Here is a 19,057-nt window from a genome sequence, read left to right as displayed (position 1 = left end):
TTTTAGTAACGCAGTAACGCAGCGTTCCTACAGGAAAGTAACGGTAATCTAATTACAGTTTTTGCAATAGTAATCCCTTACTTTACTCGTAAGTAACGCGTTACTGCCCATCTCTGGTCATGATTATGTTTTGGTTGAATTATCGAAATTATCAGCGATTCTGTCAACCCCATTAACCCTTTAAACCATCATTGCTTTAAACCTATGCTTCCCAACCTTTTGGAGCCACAGCACATATTTCGCATTTGAAAAATCACACGGCACACCACCAAACAAAACTGTCACAAAAAGCATATTGATACATTTTTCCCCGAGCACCAGGTATAGCGGAATATGCTCGGTTTGTCCCCAGTATACCTTTTTTGCTTTCTTCTGACCACTACTCATGCTATTGTCTTCATCTAGGTCGGAATTTTCTCCAGGACCCAGGTCATACTGACTAATTTTTCTTTTCAAATATTTATCTCTTGCTATTACCCGCTGCGTTTTCTCACTCAGAGGATGACTGTTATGTGACGTATTCTTGGTCTTCTTCTGTTTTACTGGCAGTTGGCAACCCGTTTAATTAGAGCAGGTAGTTTTACTGCCTTCTAGTGGTAGAGAATGTAATTGTTCTGCCCATTACTCACGCAGGTCGCTTAGAGTACTAATTGACTGGGACCAGACAAGCTTCAATGGCACACGTGATCGTTTCTCACGGCACACCTATATCCCGTGGGACAGTGGTTGGGAAACACTGCTTTAAACTATAGTGCTGTTAGTTGTGCTACAGTGTGAGTAAGTTGGAATGACACATACAAACCTCAGCCAAATTATTTCTCATACAAAGGTCAGCTTTAAAGATTATTATTCAAGTGCAGCAGTTGTCTGCTGTCTCTGGCCCACTCAGAGTTTGTGATAAACTGAGCAAAGAAGAGGTCATGAAGACAGTCAAAACAAACCAATGCAACAAGCCAATATGACTTTGAAAGAATTCCTTTAATGAATGTGAGTAAACGTAACAAAAGCGAGGCTCGAAAATATCCAAATAACTCTAAAATAATCCAGACTTCTCATGATCAGTCATTTACTCCAGTTGCTAATACATCGGCTGATGTCTAGGGGGAGAATCCAGCTTTGGAAAGGAATGAAAAGCATTCTGATCTCTTGCTGTGGTTAACAGTGTTTTATTTCACTAACTCTGTTTATTGTAGTTGATTTTTGGGGGGGGATGAGCAGCCAGATCCCCCACTATGGGAATCCCCACTAATGCTAATGTCTATTTATCAACACCAGTAACAAAGTGGATAGTCACGAATGTTTGTGTGAATAAAAACAAACTGTTAAAATTCTCCCCCATGGGACAGTAGCCTCTAGATATTTATGTGTGGGAACCAAGACAGAAACAAGACCACTGTATTAGGAGTAACAATTACAACTGTCATTTTTTTCCTCCCCCTCAGAATCGTTTCTTCCTTGAAGGATCGTTGGAAATTCACAACGGTGTCCAAAACGCTCGCTTTGGCTCTTCCCTCGCTCCTGTCCCTGATCTGAATGGTGATGGGTTCAATGACTTGGTGGTGGGAGCTCCATTGGAAGATGAGCATAAAGGAGCCATTTATATTTTCTTTAGCCAACAAAACAGAATACTACGCAAATATAAACAGGTAGGTGGTGTGGTGCATTACACTGTAGCACATACATGTAAACTTTCCCAAAGCTGGGCAGCCGTGGATTTGTGTATATTTCACTGTGGCGAAAACCTGTGAAAGTCTTGATTCTTCCTACTCATAACAGCTTAGATGAATGCACTGACTGTGCAAATATGCAACAAGTTGTAAAACTGTAAAACTTGGATTAAATGATAGATTAAAAGCAAGTTTAACGGGTGGGTTAAAAGCTGAAAGACATGGTGGCACAGTATGTTTGCATGTTCTCCCTGTGTCTGTGTGAGTTCTCCACACGGTACAAAAATGTGGGGTTGGTAGTCTGTCTCTGTGTTAGCCCAGTAACAGACTGGCAGGTTGTACCTGGCGTATGACAGCTGGGCTAGGCTCAAACTCCCCCCAGCAACCCTGAATTAAGTGAATGAGGATGGATGGATAGACAGATGGGTTAAAATCTACTTTATCTTAGTAGGTGAAACTTACAGCATGTACTGTAAGCTAATTATTATGAGTGACCCTTCTGTAATTTCTGTATTTATTAAATACTCCTATACTCCTATGCTATTAAAGGACCAGTTTGTAAAATTTATTGGTGTATAGCAGTATGGTTCCCAACTGAAATCATTTTTCCATTAGAAAACAGGTAAAAGCCTGTTTTTAGAGCCAGTGTTTGGTTTGTCTGTTTAGAGATACTGTAGAAAAAATGGCAGTAACATAGAAGACTCCATGGAAGTGGACTGTTTGTTTTGTAGGTAACAAAGACAATATTTGCAGGAAATATTCACTCTAATAAAAACCCAACCCCTCAAACACAGGAGCTTTGCAAAAAGTTTGTTTTCATTTGCAAAATCGTATATATGAGTGCACTGAATTTTAAGCAGATTATTGTAAGCATTGATTGTTCTCACTGTGAACCGTCTGTGTTTGTTTTAGAGAATAGCAGCTGCAGATTTGGCTCCTGGCCTGCAGTACTTTGGCCGTAGCATCCATGGCGTAATGGACATGAACGATGATGGTTTAGTGGACTTAGCTGTAGGTTCCCTCGGTGCTGCTGTTCTACTTTGGTCAGTATTTAAATAAATAAATAAATAAAATAGACATTGTAGTTATTCCTATAAATTTATTTTGGCAATTAATTGAAAGATTTTCATGATCCTTGGTTTTGCATTTTAACTGCAATTTTTAAACGTCTGTCATCTGTCACGCCCTCTATGCCCTCACAGGTCCCAGAGCGTTGTTCGTATTTATACCACTGTGAGGTTTGAGCCCAGTAAGATCAACATCTTTGTGAAAGACTGCCAGAGAGGTGGCAAAGACGTGACCTGCATGTCAGCCATTGTATGTTTCAACATCACAGCCAGGACAGCCATTTCTCCCACACAGGAAATTGGTAAGCCAGCAAAAATAATCCACTGCAAAGTTCTCTAGTTCTTCCACATGACAAGGTGAATAAAACTACTTATTACCCAGCCGAGAATACTGACAGGTTACGAAAAAGATTTATGAAAGACAAAAACGCAAACTTGTTTCACAGTCGAGCGCTCAGTTTTAGATTTTGAGACAAAAAAGACGTATACGTTAGTGGCTCTGGATATTATGACGTCATTATCAAATCATTTTTTCTGATGTATTTGAACAGTATTCATGTATATTTTGGACCCATAGTTACTTAATAGTTCAGCAATGTGGATATTTGTTCAAGACAAGATGAAATATAACTGGTTTCAAGTGAAAAAAGGCAATTCATGTATGCATATATTTATATATCTTTCATGTCCTTGCTTCAATGCACTTTTCAGCATATGGCTGCCCATAAAAACTCTGACGACTCCTTTCACTTTTAATGGTGCCAAAGTAAAATGTTTCTTTTCTAGCATAAGAGGTTCTGATCTCACTGTTGTTTCTCTGCCAAAGCTAATGTTGCTGCCTTCAAAAAAACCACCGTGTCTGAGCCACTGTGGCGCTATCAAATGTTCCTTTTCGTGCGCGAGCGCTGTTAGGAATGCATCTGGAAGTTTATCTCTGCTCGGCTGCATTCGGCTTCCTCAAAATAGAGAGATTTGTTTGATGGTGGTGAAAGGTCCCAGATAACTCAAGTCTGCAAAAATGTGCTGTGCCACCAAAAGCAACCCACATGCATTTAAGTGCAGCGTTTTTTTCAGCTCGCAGTTTGTTTTAATAGCTATCATGACGGGGTCCAGTTTCACAGTGAAGCAGGGCTCAGTGGCGGAGGAAGGAGAGGTGTAGTGGAGCATGTTCTGAGTTAACCTCTTGACCCCGTGGCATCTTTATCATATCTATCATATGTGCCAAAACAGAGGAGAGGAGGAACAGAGGGAGGTAACTTACCCTTCATGGTTGCATACAGTGGAACACGTTTATTTAATTTTCCTTTCATTGTCGTGTCTGGGTAGTAATGGATGGCAGATGTGCTGCTGTTTGTGAAATCTCTGTGGTCTGTTGCATAAAATGGTTCTTTTTTTCAGCCATTCATTTTTATGCAAATATCTATTTAGAGTGTCTTATAGCGAGCTCTTTAAACAGACAGGCTGACTTACTGCGTACTGCGTTGCTATGTATCTCAACACTTTTTCAGAGTGGAAAAGTACAAGTTAAAGACTGAGGATGAAAAATTGCTTTGGAACTTGCAGTTCTCCTCATCTAAAGAGGAAAAACTTTTCCTGGTAATTGCGATGTGGTGAAAGGGACAGAAAAAGTTCCAAATGTCATATCCGTTATCTGCACGGATCTTTTTTGCGTAACATATTAAGATCTCTGCAGCTCTGTCAGCTTCTCTAGCTGACCTCAAACATAACACATGCATGAGTTTAGCCTTGGTAGATTTTTCCTCATGCCATGAAAGCCTCTGAAACAATGCGGTTTGGAAATGAGTCAGTACTGAGGCCAAAGGGTTTGGATTCTTATATGTGTTGGTCACACATGTAGCGTATGTTAGGAGCCAAGCTGATATTGCATTGCAGTGCTACAATGATGTAATTTACCATCTCCTTTTGCTGCCATTTATCAATTACTCTGTACTAACATAACTTACTAACATAAGTAAGAACAGAAGCGTGTCTGTCTTAAAAACACAAACAGGATTTTTCACGGTTTCATATTGAAATGTAATATCTTAATTCTTCCTACAACCCACTAGGGATCAAGTACAATGTCTCTATCGCGGAGAAACGTTACAATCCTCGGGCGATGTTGGATAGCCCGAATAAGATGCAGCCTCAAAACTTGACCCTCCTTCCGGGAGAAGAGACCTGCGAACACATCTACTTTTACGTCATGGTGAGATTCAGTTTTAATGTTATTTTGGTTGCTTTTCTTCTTACAAATCATTTCATAATCAAAACAGTTCTGGCAGAATTGCTCAGAAAATATCACTATGGCTATTAGTCACTGGCTAAAATCTAAAACATACATCTATAGACTTGTTTAAAGCAAAACAGATATTTGAGTGTCACAGACAAAGTGTCATAATACAGAAAATCTGCTGGTTAATTTCTGAAAATAACATTTTTACATTAGGAAACGACAGACTACGCCAGACCTATAGTGTTCACTGTACAAGTGGCACTACAAGATCCAGAAAACGCACCAGTTCTAGATGACAGCTGGCCTACTGTGGTGAAGACTGAGGTAAGAGACAATCTGGCAATGTCCTATATTTCAACATGCTGCTCAGCTACATAGCTACATAGCTATTAGCTTTGCATAATGCATAATTCAAAGAGGTTTGGACAGCAGGTGGATGAGGCTTTTCAGAGCTGTATGCCTGTAAAGAAAAATATCTCCAACCAAGTAGTTCGAGCAGTAGATGTTTAACACATATACTGACCTCAATATTTAGATAATTTGGCCATGATTAATATGAGCCTCCTGAGAAAGAGAATACAACAGAAAACAAGGAAAATCAATCATCATCTGGGTGAAATATGAAGCAGCAGTAGTTCCTTTGATGTAAAAAGATCTTGTCTCTTTGGTAAGCTGCCCTTTTGGAACGGCTGTGACGAAGACGATCGCTGCATCCCTGACCTGGCGCTGCAGAGCATGAATGACCTGATGACTCCAAAGTAGGTATACGCATATTCATCACCATGCCTACAGTCGCACAGTGGGACAAATTTTATTTGCACACTCGCAACGAGTAAATAAATAATGCGATGCCTTCCTTCCTCGCTGCTTCCCAGACAGTTCTGTGCACAGTCCGTACAGTCTCGTGGTGCTTTCTGTCGCCATCAAAGTGAAGGGGAGATGGAGGGATCTCTCAGGGTGCTAGAGGCAACCAGGCGGAGGATGGTGGTGGATGTTCGGCTGGAGAACAAAGGAGAGAACGCATACAACGCTCGCCTCAACATCACCTACACACCCAATCTGCACTTTTCTAGCCTCATTGTCAAGGTGTGTTATCATGACCTTAAACTCTTCATGTGGTTTATCAGGACAGATGTTCTCAAATAGCCTAAAAGGTCTATGTTACTCCAAAGAGTCCGAGGTTTAACCATCAGGTAAGGCGAAATAAATTCTACATTTATGACTAGCAGTGACATTTTTCATTCAGGACAACTCGGACATCAAAATAGAGTGCTACAGTCAGGACAAACTGAGGAACGAGAAGCTCTGCAATGTCAGCGCACCCTTCATGAGGGCCAAAACACAGGTGAGTTAACCATGTTTCTTCACGTAATTCATATGTGTCGTTGTGATTTTTTAATAAGATAAGATAAGGCTTATTGTCATTGGCAGCAAAAGGATAAATTGGATTCATTGCCATCGGAGATTTAACTAAAAAACATCTCAGGTTGAAAAGCTTTATTACACTATAATGTTTTAGGTGTTTTTGAAGAGGTGTCTGGAAAAGCATAAAGCTGATGCAGCCCAGTGAAATTCATCCGTATGCCAGTTTTTGTACTGATTCCCAAATAAGATTAGTTGGTGCCACTGGAGAAAATTGATGCGAAACACCAGTATAAAGTAATTCATCATTCAAGAAGAAACTAAAGTCTTGCTCCTCGTCTGGGTTCTGATTTCAGGATTTAGAAATCTGAGAGAACTCAAACCCCTATGTCAAAACAGAAATCAGCATTAATTTTCTTTCAGTATCTCTGCCTGTGCTCATCGGGTTGTATTTGCTTAGAAGAGAAGGGGTGGAGATGCCAGATGTTGGCTCTGTATGTTCTGCCTGTTTTGCTCTTCTCCAGAGTTTTCAGCCAACTGCTGTTTTAGTATGTTTCATCCAGGCTTTTAACTCTGCCAAAACATGTTTACGAGAACAGTATCGTCCTCAGAAAGCACATTTATATGTAATAATAAGCATAGTTCCCCAGACCTGTCCCGTATTAAACCTGAATGCGTCATTGTTCATGTATAATGCGAGCACGAAGTGCATTGGGGACCACGAACACGTGCTGCAACTTTATTGGGTACACCTGTTCCACTGCTCGTTAATGCAAATATGTGAGCAACGTGTAAAGTGGCAGCAGCTCAGTTAACAAATATCAAATACACCAACTTAACATGCTAATGTTTCAGCCCTGTACCCTTCATCATATCATATTGCATATATTTATCAGTGCTCTGATGAATGCCACAAGCCTGAAACATTAACACAACTGTTGGCATGGACTTTGAATGTGACATGTCTGATGTTGTTAGGGGGGCTGGTCCTGAGTACTTCAGAAACTGCTGATCTAATGGGATTTTCCCACACAGCCATCTCTAGGGTTTACAGAAAAAAAGAGAAAATATGTGTCAGCCAGCAGCAGTTCTCAGGGTGAAAATCCATGTTGATGACAGAGGTCAGAGGACAAAGGCTTGTATAAACACTACAGAAACTCAAACAACCACTTGTTATAATCGATGTATGGAGAAGAGCATCTCTGCATGCACAACATCTTGAACAGACGAACAGCAGAAGACCACATGCTGCGCGCCACCCCTGTCAGCTAAGAACACCAAGTGGATGCCACAACTCACACAGGCTCAACAAAACTGGGCAGTAGGAGATTGGGAAAATATTGCCTGGTCTTTTTTCTGCTGCAACATTCAGATGGTTGACTCAGACTTTGGTCTAAACAACTTGAAAACATGAATCCATCCTTTGTATTAGCAAGTTCACTGCACTTAAGTGGCCTCCACAGCACCTTTGGGATGTGCTGGAACGGGAGATTCTCATCTTAAATGTGCTTGTTTACCTTCATGATTATCCACCCACCGAATCCAACTGAAAAGCAAAGCAGCAGGGATAGTACCTGGATCAAAGTACCTGGACTACTTTGACATCATGTTGTATTTTTATATGTAAAGAATGAAATTCCACAATGTAAGAAAGAGGGCGCATTGTCATTTAGAGGAAATCATACCAGTGTTATGGAAAGAAAGTGCAATATGGAGATTCTAGAACACCATTCATAGCTTATCCGTTGTCGTCACTCATGATGACAGTGACTTCTCGTGTCTCGTGTTGGAACAGCTACTCGTGTCTTAAAGGTTAAAGTAGCTGTCCCAAATATAGACAAACAAATCAGCCAGTCTGGACCCCTCTTCTTCTTTTCACTATAAAAACATCACATTTAATTGTTATTGCATTAGGAAGATGCATCTTAGCAACGGGGTAAACACAACAGATAAGACTTGCTCTTCTCTCAGCATTATTCAGGTGAGACTGAACGAAAGACACCGAGATGCATTTCTCCTTCCTCATCTGTTAGTGATTCTCACATTCATTTCTGCTGTACCAAGCTTTTCCACAGGCTTATAAAGTCAACAATATTTATGAGGCTGTGCACTTTCCGGGGTATTTTACAGCAAGGCATTACTTTTTATTTTTAGGAGGGTGATGTTTGTGTTGACTTTGATAGGGATGACACCGGTCGTACATCAGTAAGTGCAATTAAAAGCTGTTATCCCTTTTTTAAATGTGTTTTTCATTGACATCTGAACAATAATCTTTCAGCTTTCTATACTGAAACAAAGTCTGCTGACTAATAATGCAGGAATGAAGGACTGAAGGTGACTGAAAGAGTTCATGAAATGTCCTAACCATGTGATTATCGTAAACAATGGTGATCTCCTGGGCAACAAGTAAACCCAAATTTCTATGTAATGCTCCCAAGCAACTGAACCAAGCAGACCTGGTCACCCTTTAGAGCTCACTGAGTGATTCATACCCACTCATTGACCCTAAACAGCATCCAGAGCCACAAAACTGATGTGCTCTGGTCGAGAGCCTTTTAAGAATGTGGCACAGAGTTAAACAAGGCTGATTGTACACCAGTGCCACTGCCAAGCCAGCCTAAACCACCGTAGAGCTGAAGGAAAGTGGGAACTTCAGTGCAAGCTTTTTAAATTAGCCAGTTATCACGCTTGTTTGGATCTTACCAGGTGATTCTGACCTGTGTAAAACAAGTTTGTTCAGTAAACTTTACAACCAACAGCGACAAGACGTCTAAAAATCGATTCCTTTTGCACGTGATCGTGGAAGCAAATGTGTTTTTAGGTTTTGTGGGTGTATGCAGAGAGAAGGGTTCTAGTTACTAGCGGTTTGACGACTGACAACGAATGTGGCCTAAGGAGGCGGACAGGCTGAAGAAACACAGAGGAGGAAGAGGAGAAACATGCACTGTTTGAATTTCTGTGTTCAGCTATGCAGATGCACGAACATTCTCCAACCATGGACAATCACGCCCTCAAAACCCAGAACAACTGTGTGTGTGCATGTGTGTGTGTGCGCGTGTCTGGATTCCTATGTTTGTGTTTCATCCAGCCATCCTTCTCAAGAAACAGTGGGCTGAAGTCAAGGTTAACCATTCTTCACCAGGATATGCGATAGGACTAACAAAGGAGGACCGGGATCATTTTCCACATCTGGGACAAGATGATACGCAACGAGATCATTATATTTGTGCTAAATCTGTGGTTGCTTTGAGAATGAGTCCATCTATATGGAAGAGGGAAGGAGGAAACCTCGTTATGCATTCCAGTCTGGTCAGACTGGATCCTTCATGATTTCATTACGCCATGGAGGACTGTAAACAATGCTCAGCTAAACTCTGCTCTCCTAGATCGGCATTCTTCTGCCAATCAAGCCTCCTTTGCAGACTTGGGTTCCAATTTTGATACATACCCATTCCTCTTTCTGGCTGTCTCCTTTTTACTGCTCTGCTTTTATTTTGCCCTGAATCTGGCTTCCACTGGAAGTTTTGAGTGAGTGAATGTGTGTGTATGTAGTGGACATAGTCTTCAACTGAGGGGAAATTCCCAGGCTCTCTTTAAGCAGCAACAACTGTGCAAGCAGCTGCCTGGGGTCAAAGCCCAGGAATTATAGTAGGTTATTGCAAACTTGACTTCTTTTGTGTCCTTTATTCTAGGAATGCTATATAGCATAGCATCTGGAGTACTTTAGAGTTTTGTTAAAGCAAGATGAAATATAATTTAGGAAAAGCAATAAATGGGTAGTGTGTGCTTCTAATCTTTACTTCCTCTTCTTTGTAGGTAACATTTCGCCTGGAGTTCGAATTCAGTCGCACTACCTTCCTTGACCATCTCCGGGTTATCCTGGAGGCCAGCAGGTATGGACATCACTTTATATCTATTGGCATCCCAATTACTTTTTGCTTTGCATGTAGACAAATGTTCTGTGTTTTAATGATCAACAAAGATATTTTAAAAATAATACAAGGATAAGCGTCTCGCTGTAAGATCATCACTTCTATTTGTTGAATATTTTTGTCTTTTCAACAGTGACGGTGAAGAAAATAGCAAAGCCGATAATTTCAATGATATCTATTACTCGCTGAAGTACGAGGCAGACCTTCTCTTCACCAGGTTAGTCAGCTTTCGGGGGGGTGGGTGTTGTTGTTGTTGTTTTGTTTTTTACCAAACAATACAAGCGAGGAATTTAGAAGTGCAGTGGGCTACAACAAACTGTGTTGGCATAATCTGGAAGATACTGAATGTAACTGTGGGGGAAATTAGTCGCTAGTTGTGCAGCCGGAATGGGAACTTTATGTTAATTGTTTGCTTGTTTATTTATTTACTTTTTTCTTTATTTGCTTTGACAGGGATTCTAATCCGACTCGATATGAAATCAAACCAGAGCTGTCACTGGAGGAGCCAGGCATCATCGGTCCTCCTTTCAACTTCACCTTCCAAGTGAGACCAGTTCTATCACCACCATGAGCTTAATTCAAAGTACTGCTTGGAAATAGTTTACACGATTCCCCCTGTTGTGCCTTAGATCCAGAATCTTGGATACTTTCCGGTAAAGGATTTGCAGCTAAACATCGAGATCCCAGAAATGACAAAAAACGGCAACCAGCTCCTTCAGATATCCGACTTCCATATTAACCAGGTGTGTGCAGAGCTTCAAACTGTCTATCAGTTAATACAAAAACAGAACATGAGGGACACGTGGCAGATTTTTTTATATTATAGCACTCCATGGTGTGATAACAGACGCTTACAGTGGCTAATATTAACACGCTGCATAAAAGATACCTTGCAGACAATTAGCAGCGTAATTGTTAGAGTGGCTAGGACTAAATCATTTGTTACTCTAAGCTTTGACATAATGTAATCAGTGAGATTTTGGCACTTTGGGGCTGACGAGCTGCCACTTGGGTTTCAGTCAGTTTCCTTTCCACCTATGCTGCTTTTTTACTTTTTTGCATTTACCCTGTATCGTCAGTTGGTACTTGCGATTGTTCTGCTAAAACTCACATAAATATCAGCGGTAAATAACAACAGAAGAGCAGTGGTGGTATTGCTACTGTTTAGGGGAAAGATTGTTTGGTTTGAACTGAGCAGACCTGTTCTACTATTGAAGTTTATCATTTCTGGAAAGTTTTTCTGGAATAATACAGATTCACAGGTCTTCTTAAAATTTTGGACAAGGTCAGCTTGCTGAAACTCTTAACATGTTCGAGTCTGGAGGTTCAGCCTCTGATGTTTTTAATTGGGAATGAGAGGAGCAGCTCAGGTTGAGCCATTTGGGGATAAAGTAATAGAGGCAAGGCTGAGATGGTTGGGACATATACAGATGAGGGAGGGTGGATATGTTGGACAAAGGATGATGAAGATGGAGCTGCCAGGCAGGAAGAAAAGAGGAAGACCAGAGAGAAGATTAAATGATGTAGCGAAGGAGGACATGCAGATTGTTGGTGTGACAGAAGAGGATGTGGGGACAGGGTGAGATGAAGCTGTGGACTCCCCTAAAGGGAGCAGCCAAAAGAAGAAGGACAGAGTCAGCTCGGCAGACTAACCTCAGCTACACAGCGTCCAAACCTAATCACATATTATCAGTGCATTACATTTACTTTACATTAATTGCTGAACAATAATCATTCTTTTTAGTAACATGATCTAATAAGCTCCAGCTTATCAGCATATTATTTCACTGCTTTTCTGGAAACATAACATTTTACTGCACTAAGAGGAATTTCTTACCCCCCATGTCGCACCTCAGAGAGATGGTACGCACTGTTTACCACCTCAGCATGTGGCACAGAGCAGGGCATCACCTGAAGACCTGTCACGCTTCTCCAGCTTGGTAAAGTCAATAAAACCTATCAAATTCTTTCCCAGATAAAAGTTTAATTCTCAACTTATTTTCTTAACTTTTTTTTTTTTCGATCTGCTTCTTCCCACAGAACCGATCCAACACACTAACTCTTCCAATTCAATGCACAGTCAATGTGGCTTACTACAGAGACGCTGCCTTTAGAATCACTGGAGCACTTAGAATAGATACTTTACACGCGGTGAGCTTAAACCTCATCAATGGCTGCATGAATTATTATTTATCACTTTTTACAAAACTTTGGCTCTGCAGTGCTTGCAGCTGTGTCATCTGTTCGTTAAAAGCGCCTGCTTGTTTTGATTTCCTCTCCAGCTGAAGTTTAAAATCCTGGAATTGGTGACCAGTGCATCAGTGGAGCTCCCCTCCTCCAGCCCCATGTTTTTACATGAAGAGAGGCCTGTCAGACATGTGAGTCGGCAACAACCAGTGCTCTAAATTGCTTCTGTCCTCGTCTGGATTTTATTCTTACCATGTGCCCGGTTCTCGAGATCAGCTGTTAAAATTTATTTCAGTGGACTTTAAGTATTCAAATAGTGTCTCGTATGTGATGTTACCATTCATGGAAAACTAAGAAGAAGAAAAAAACAAATTTTCCATCAAGCACCTCTTTTTATTAAAAAATGAAAAGAAAACAAAGTTTCTGCTTCAGCTGCGCTCATGAGCACAGAACTGAAACAGGGAATAATCACACTGTAAATGTTAGTATTGGAGCACTCATGGCTGTGTGGTGCTTAGGGACCGAAAGGACCAGCGGCACAACGTGTATGAGTCGGGACTCAAACACTAATCTGTGCTGCCATCTATTGGTCATTAAAACTGTCAGACTCTATTATCTTGTTTTTTTTAAAGAGACTGTATTTGTGGAAGTAAAAGGTGAATGGATGTACTTGATCGGTCTGTGAAAACGCTTTTTTATCAAAATTCATGAATTGTCATTATGCTATTCTGCAAAAATCATATTTATTTAAAGTTATATATTTAAGCCAAAAATACTATTTATCACTGCCTGTGTGTACAATTCAGCCTGCGTGCTTAAGAGAAAACAAATTTTATGTGTTGTCATGTCCAACAGATAATACTGGAGATCAGGAAGGAGGGAGATTACAGAATTCCTACTTGGATTATCGTTGGAAGCACGCTGGGAGGACTCTTATTGTTAGCCCTGCTCAGCCTCGCTCTATGGAAAGTAAGTTGCGTCGTGCAGTTTTTTAGTTAGCTGACTAACAGCCATTGAGTTATTAGAGGTATTTATCTAAATACCCACTTTTAGTCACTGATGAGTGACAATTTGGGGGGAGCTGTAGCATGTGATCCCCAACATTTTCATGAGGATAATGGCTTTCCCATCCTGGAAAAAAAAACCACACCCACTGGGGTTAAAATGTTTCCTTAAAGCACAAAGCCCCACAAACAGTTGATACTGTTCATCTGGACGTAACGTTTTAAGTGGGAGAAATATTTTGTCACTTATCCATGTGACTTCTTCAGTTTCCCCAACCTTATAAACAGTACATGTGCACAATAACTGAAACTAGCACCACTGGCGAACAATGAGCTGTCAGTTTCTTCATTAATATGCAAATTGCCATGACTGTTTACAAGGTTGGTCGAAACCTGCAGTCAGCTCATTTTTCTACTACCTCATCTGTAAATGTGAGCTATGGTCAGACGGTTATTGTAGTGTAGGTTTAGACTGCCATCATGTGGCTGAGAATAAGATATTGTCTTTAAATAAGAGTCTGACAGAAATGCCATAGTTATGTACCAAAACTGTGTAAAATGCCAGATTCTTCCATTTCTTGACTGTTGTCTGCATGTTTTCTATTTATTTCATATTCCTGTAGAAATAATGAAGCGGCTGTTTTATATCCATTACCTGGATCCTTTACTGTCAAGTAAAGGTCAAGCCAGCAATAAAGGCAGCCTCATATTTATGCTCAACACAGGATGCATTGACAGAAATGAAGAATCTGTCTGAATATGTGGAGCTGCGCTTTTTGTTTTGCGTGTATGTGTGTGTGAGCGTGTATTCATATCTTTGTGGGGACCAAAAATCCTGGTCTCCACAAGTTTGAAGGCATATTTTGAGACTCAAAATGACGGTAAGGGTTAGGGATCCATTTTTCTTGGTTAGGGTAAGAGGCTAGAGAAAACATAATGCCAGTTAGATGTCCCCACAACATATGAATACCCAACGTGTGTATGTGTGTGATTGGGGGAGGGGGTTTACTGGCTGAAATGCTTACATTTACAAGAAGCTGCTAGTCTCCCATCATATATTACAAAACTGTTTAAAAGCACGTCCTTATTTTAATTTTGTGGTATTTCTACACACAAGAAAATCATCAATCTAGCACCAGCGTCAGTGCTTATATTAATATAATTAAATAGTCATCTTTTACACAAGATCTCCTGATGTATTGTTTTATGGGGAAAAGGGTCAGTCAGTTTGAACCGAAGCATCTGCCTCATGTTTCTGTATCATATTAAAGTGTAAAAATGGATTGTGTGTTATTTATTTAGGTTTTTCAGGGGAAAGAAAAATGACACTGATGATGCAGAAATTTAAAAAAATCACAAAATCACATGTATTAAATATGATCCACTAGATGTTAAAAAGCTAAATGATATTTAGTGATAGTCACCATGAGCAGATATCTAAAGGATCTGATGAACTGTCATGATATTTGGGCAGGCTAGCTGGGGATTCCAGTACACACACACACACACACACACACACACACACACACACAGACATTGACTGGATTTATCAGCATTGTGGTTTTAATCTTCCCCAGTATATTCCTGACCTCAAACATACCCCGAGGGATACAGACTGGACCTTGTTTTTACTTTGGATTTATTCCGAGGATATTTTTATTTCTGATCATCCCCATACTCTCTTTAACTTTCATGTGCCTCTATATTTGGTTAGCTCCAGCATCTTAGCTGCTGATAAATTTTCTGCCTCTAATTTATTTACATCCACTTATAACAATGTTGAGCTCTCACTGAATCATTTTAACCATAACTGTCTTTCTATTTTAGATAAGTCTGTCCTGTTTGACTGAGATTAGCTCCTGAAACTCTTCTCCTTGGATAAATGACAGCATTAAAGCGTTCTTGTTGAAAAAAATGAGCACTTGTGGAGATCAAGTCATCTACGCATTCATCTCCTTCATTTAAAGGATCTTTCAGTGTCTTTTAACACTTCGGGGAGAGATGCGAGGGCTGCTGATTTTTCAAACCTGGTTTCAAAGAGCAGAGGTAATCCTGTGATGGTATTCAACACTGTATTAGTGAAATTGGTATTCCTGCACCACCTGCTGTGCCTGTTTTAACAAATGAATCTCAAAATTCACATTTATTGCTAAGATTTTAGAAAAGGCTGTGCCTAAGCAGCTTACAGCTGTCTTGGACAAATACAGCAGCCTTGATCATTTCCATTCTGGCTTTTCCAGAGCTCATTCCACACAAACAGCTCTTCTGGGAGTCTCCAGAGACATCTTGATGTGAAGTGACACAGGATAATCTTCTGGACTTGACTTGATCTTTGGCTTTAATACTGTTGATCATTGCTTTGAGATTGACAGGCTGAGACACTGTGTGGGTGTATCGAGGTCTGCTTTGGAGTGGTCTCTTCAAATCTGTCTGAAAGATCCTTATCTGTGGCTGCTTCTAATTTCAGGTCATCTTCCACTTCTCTTGCTTACTGTGTAGCACACTGGTGGGCCTGTACTGTTTCTGTTGTATCTGCTCCTTCTTCAGCACGTTTTCAGCACTTTTAAGGACATTTCTTATCATTGCCGTGCAGACGATTTTCAGTTGTATATCTTTTAAGCCCCGAGATGTTTCTAACCTGCACATCTTGCATCTAGAATCTATTAAAACTTGGATGGCTGACATTTTTCTCCAATTTAACGAAGAGAAAACAGAAGTTTGTGCCCCTGACAGATTTGTGCCTACGGTAATGGAAACCCCAGGTACCTTTGCTACATTTTCTACTTTGAAAGTGTAACTTGTGACTCAGCCTTCACTTTGGATGCTCGCATTTAATCACCGTTTCGCTCTTGCTGTTGTCACTTAAGAAATATTTCCAAGTTGAGTTCCATCGTGTCACACTTTGAATTGGAAATTGTTATTGGGACCTTCGCGTCTGGATTATCGCATTCACCTTGCTCACTTGTCTTAACAAAACCTCCTTTGGAACGTCTGCAGGTTGTTCAGAATGCTGCTGCGAGGCTTCTGACTAAAGTCTACCAAGTGCTCATGTGTCATACGGTTGGTAATTCGGTTGCACTGGATCCCCATTAATGTCACTTTAAGATTCTGATGTTGACCTTTAGAGCTCTGCATGGGCAAGCACCATACACCACCACCCAATGTGATGTTTGTGTATTGTATGTACGGTCGGCAAGGTCTGTCATCTCGGTTGTGGGCAAAAGACCTGCAACTGACAAATAAAGGCTATCTCATCTCATCTCATCATCTCAATAGTGAACTTTTGTGTCCATATATTCTGCGTTCCTGAGGTCATATGATCACAACCTGCTGGTTTTATGCAAGACTGAGAACTAAAGGAAACAGAGGTTTTGTGGTCCACAGACTCCAGAGCTCTCTACATTCTTGTTGTGAATCACTTTATGATATTTATCGTGAAAGCTGGTCAATAAATAAAATTTTACTTACTTTTATCCTTAGGGGGTGATGACTAATGACCTCGTCTACTGACTTTACATCTACAGTTTGGTGCCACATGGGTAACATGCTATTTTGAGATTAGGAACATAGTCAACATTTTACATGGTGACTACGTCAGTATGTCAGCATTAAAATTGTGGCCTCACAGATCTGCAAGCACAGCCGCACAACTCTGAAACTTCTTAGCTTTTTCTTAAGTTTGCATAAATTTTACATTTGCAGTCACAAGGAAGTGATGCAATCTGTGTGCTGCACAGTGCCCGCAATATTTATAGCACATTTGTGTTTGCAGCATTACTTCTTATCTAACTTATCTCTGCTCTCCCACCCAGCTTGGATTTTTCCAAAGGCAAAAGAGAAAAGAAGAGGATGAGCAGGTCAACGGCAAAGTGGCAGAAGAGCGATAACGCAGGCTGAGGGCCCCCAGCAGACACCCTTTCCACAGGGGACCCGACACTCAGGGACCAATCCGCCTCACCCCACCTGCTCCCACCGCTGCAGTGGCACCGCGTACACAGCTCCACACGATCATTATTGCTGAAGAAAGGCTTTTTCAGTGCACTGGATCTTTCCTGCGCCACAACCCCTGACCCCTAACAATCAGCACTGTCACACTCACTTAGCATTCCTGCACTGTTGCGACATTAGGGCCTTCTTTGTCTATGTCTTCCACTGGCCTGGATGTCATCTCTTCAGAGATCTTGGAGCTCTAATTGCGTCGGTTTCTGGCCGGAGCTCTGGTGGTTTTTCTGTCCGTTTTCTACAGAAGAATAGAGCCACTTTCAGTCGATCTGTTTCAAGATTTTCAGGCCACTATTTGCATTTGAGGCAAATGTTAGCCAGTCATTCTTTTGTCTTTTCCTGATGTGTAGGCTATTTATTTAACTCCTATGGTAAAGTACATGAAAAAAAAAAACCTCAAGGGTGTTTTCCCACCCAAAAGCTACAACAAAATGTAAAGCTCTTATACTGTATATTAAAAATTCCAAGTTTAAGAAATTTTTATCTGCCATGTATTCAGTCAATTTGCATAATAATTTATGACGACAAAAAACTGAACTAAAGTCACCAGAGAACGAAGAAGATTCGTGATGTTTAACTTTTAGAGACTTTTCTTAATCTTTGGAGAAGAATCCTCTAAATGCATCATCTCTTTAAGAGTTCGTTCATTTTAAGATTAACATCCTGGGAATCATGCAGGGTGATTTTTAAAACATTTGATGCACTTTTTACTTTGTATAAAATTAACTTGAATTTTGTAAATAGTCAGTTAGCTTTTTTTATATCCTTTCAGTACTATAATGGTTTTCTGACAGTTTTCAGCGTGGTTCATGGCATTATTTTTTTTCAGTTCAGTACGTCGGCTTTGTTTCACTGAACCTGTTACAATACGAGACAGCTGCGTGCCTTTTAACATGCACTGCATCAGAGCAAAGGGTGTGCTTATAATATTAATGGGATTTTTATTTTTTATTTTTTTTTACATTTGAAGCAATTCTTAACAGAAATGTAAGTAAATGATAATCAGAAGCCGTAAACATGAGTCCAGTGATTGCACAATGTCTGGAGTTTTTTTCTCTTTGAAGAAGTGTGAAGACCTGTAATATGCCTACAAATAAAACGATATAGGTCTATGAGTGTCTTTTTCACAAGTATCTGAGCGCTTTCAGCTGCATAGAAACAGGCCTCAATAAGCATGAGTCACCATTTGTGAGATTCCAATTCTTCACGTACAGAAAGGAAGAACAGAAGCTGGGATTGACGAATAACAGAGAGAAAAAAGTAAATAGACGTCCATCTGTTCATTTTCTTCTGTTCATCTGATTCAGTGCTGCGGGAGCACTGGAGTCTATCACAGTTGTCAAAGGGCAAAAGCCAGGAAGTAGATGGCAGGGCATCAATAGACATATTAAATCTTTTTTCTGAGCATCACAGTGGAAGGAATATGATCCTGACACAAGGAAAGCAAGGAAAGCCTTTACCAGCTCAAATCAAATCACTTTTATTGTCACATCACATGTGCAGGTACACTGGTACAGTACATGCCAGTGAAATTCTTGTGTGCGAGCTTCACAAGCAACAGAGTTGTGCAAAAATACAATAACATAAGAACAAGCAAATT

General features: G+C 40.4%; 1 protein-coding gene across 1 annotated transcript in view; it reads left to right on the top strand.

Annotated features, from left to right (window-relative positions):
- Positions 1-18,561, top strand: part of itga11a (integrin, alpha 11a) — a 50,579-nt gene extending 32,018 nt beyond the window's left edge. The window contains exons 14-30 of the mRNA XM_013913572.1: positions 1,443-1,646; positions 2,580-2,710; positions 2,870-3,036; positions 4,804-4,943; positions 5,184-5,294; positions 5,643-5,728; positions 5,846-6,056; positions 6,217-6,315; positions 10,149-10,225; positions 10,398-10,481; positions 10,718-10,808; positions 10,894-11,007; positions 12,121-12,204; positions 12,305-12,415; positions 12,547-12,642; positions 13,307-13,420; positions 17,268-18,561. Coding sequence (XP_013769026.1) covers positions 1,443-1,646; positions 2,580-2,710; positions 2,870-3,036; positions 4,804-4,943; positions 5,184-5,294; positions 5,643-5,728; positions 5,846-6,056; positions 6,217-6,315; positions 10,149-10,225; positions 10,398-10,481; positions 10,718-10,808; positions 10,894-11,007; positions 12,121-12,204; positions 12,305-12,415; positions 12,547-12,642; positions 13,307-13,420; positions 17,268-17,342 — 1,995 coding nt within the window. The 3' untranslated portion in view covers positions 17,343-18,561. The remainder of the gene's footprint in view (positions 1-1,442; positions 1,647-2,579; positions 2,711-2,869; positions 3,037-4,803; positions 4,944-5,183; positions 5,295-5,642; positions 5,729-5,845; positions 6,057-6,216; positions 6,316-10,148; positions 10,226-10,397; positions 10,482-10,717; positions 10,809-10,893; positions 11,008-12,120; positions 12,205-12,304; positions 12,416-12,546; positions 12,643-13,306; positions 13,421-17,267) is intronic.
- Positions 18,562-19,057: the final 496 nt, after the last annotated feature.

This window comes from Pundamilia nyererei, unplaced genomic scaffold, assembly GCF_000239375.1.
Source record: "Pundamilia nyererei isolate P.nyererei 1_Seehausen unplaced genomic scaffold, PunNye1.0 scaffold00137, whole genome shotgun sequence".
In the NCBI taxonomy this organism is placed as follows: Eukaryota; Metazoa; Chordata; class Actinopteri; order Cichliformes; family Cichlidae; genus Pundamilia; species Pundamilia nyererei.
Note: the sequence above shows the minus strand (reverse complement) of the source record. Positions and strands in the feature narration are given on the sequence as shown.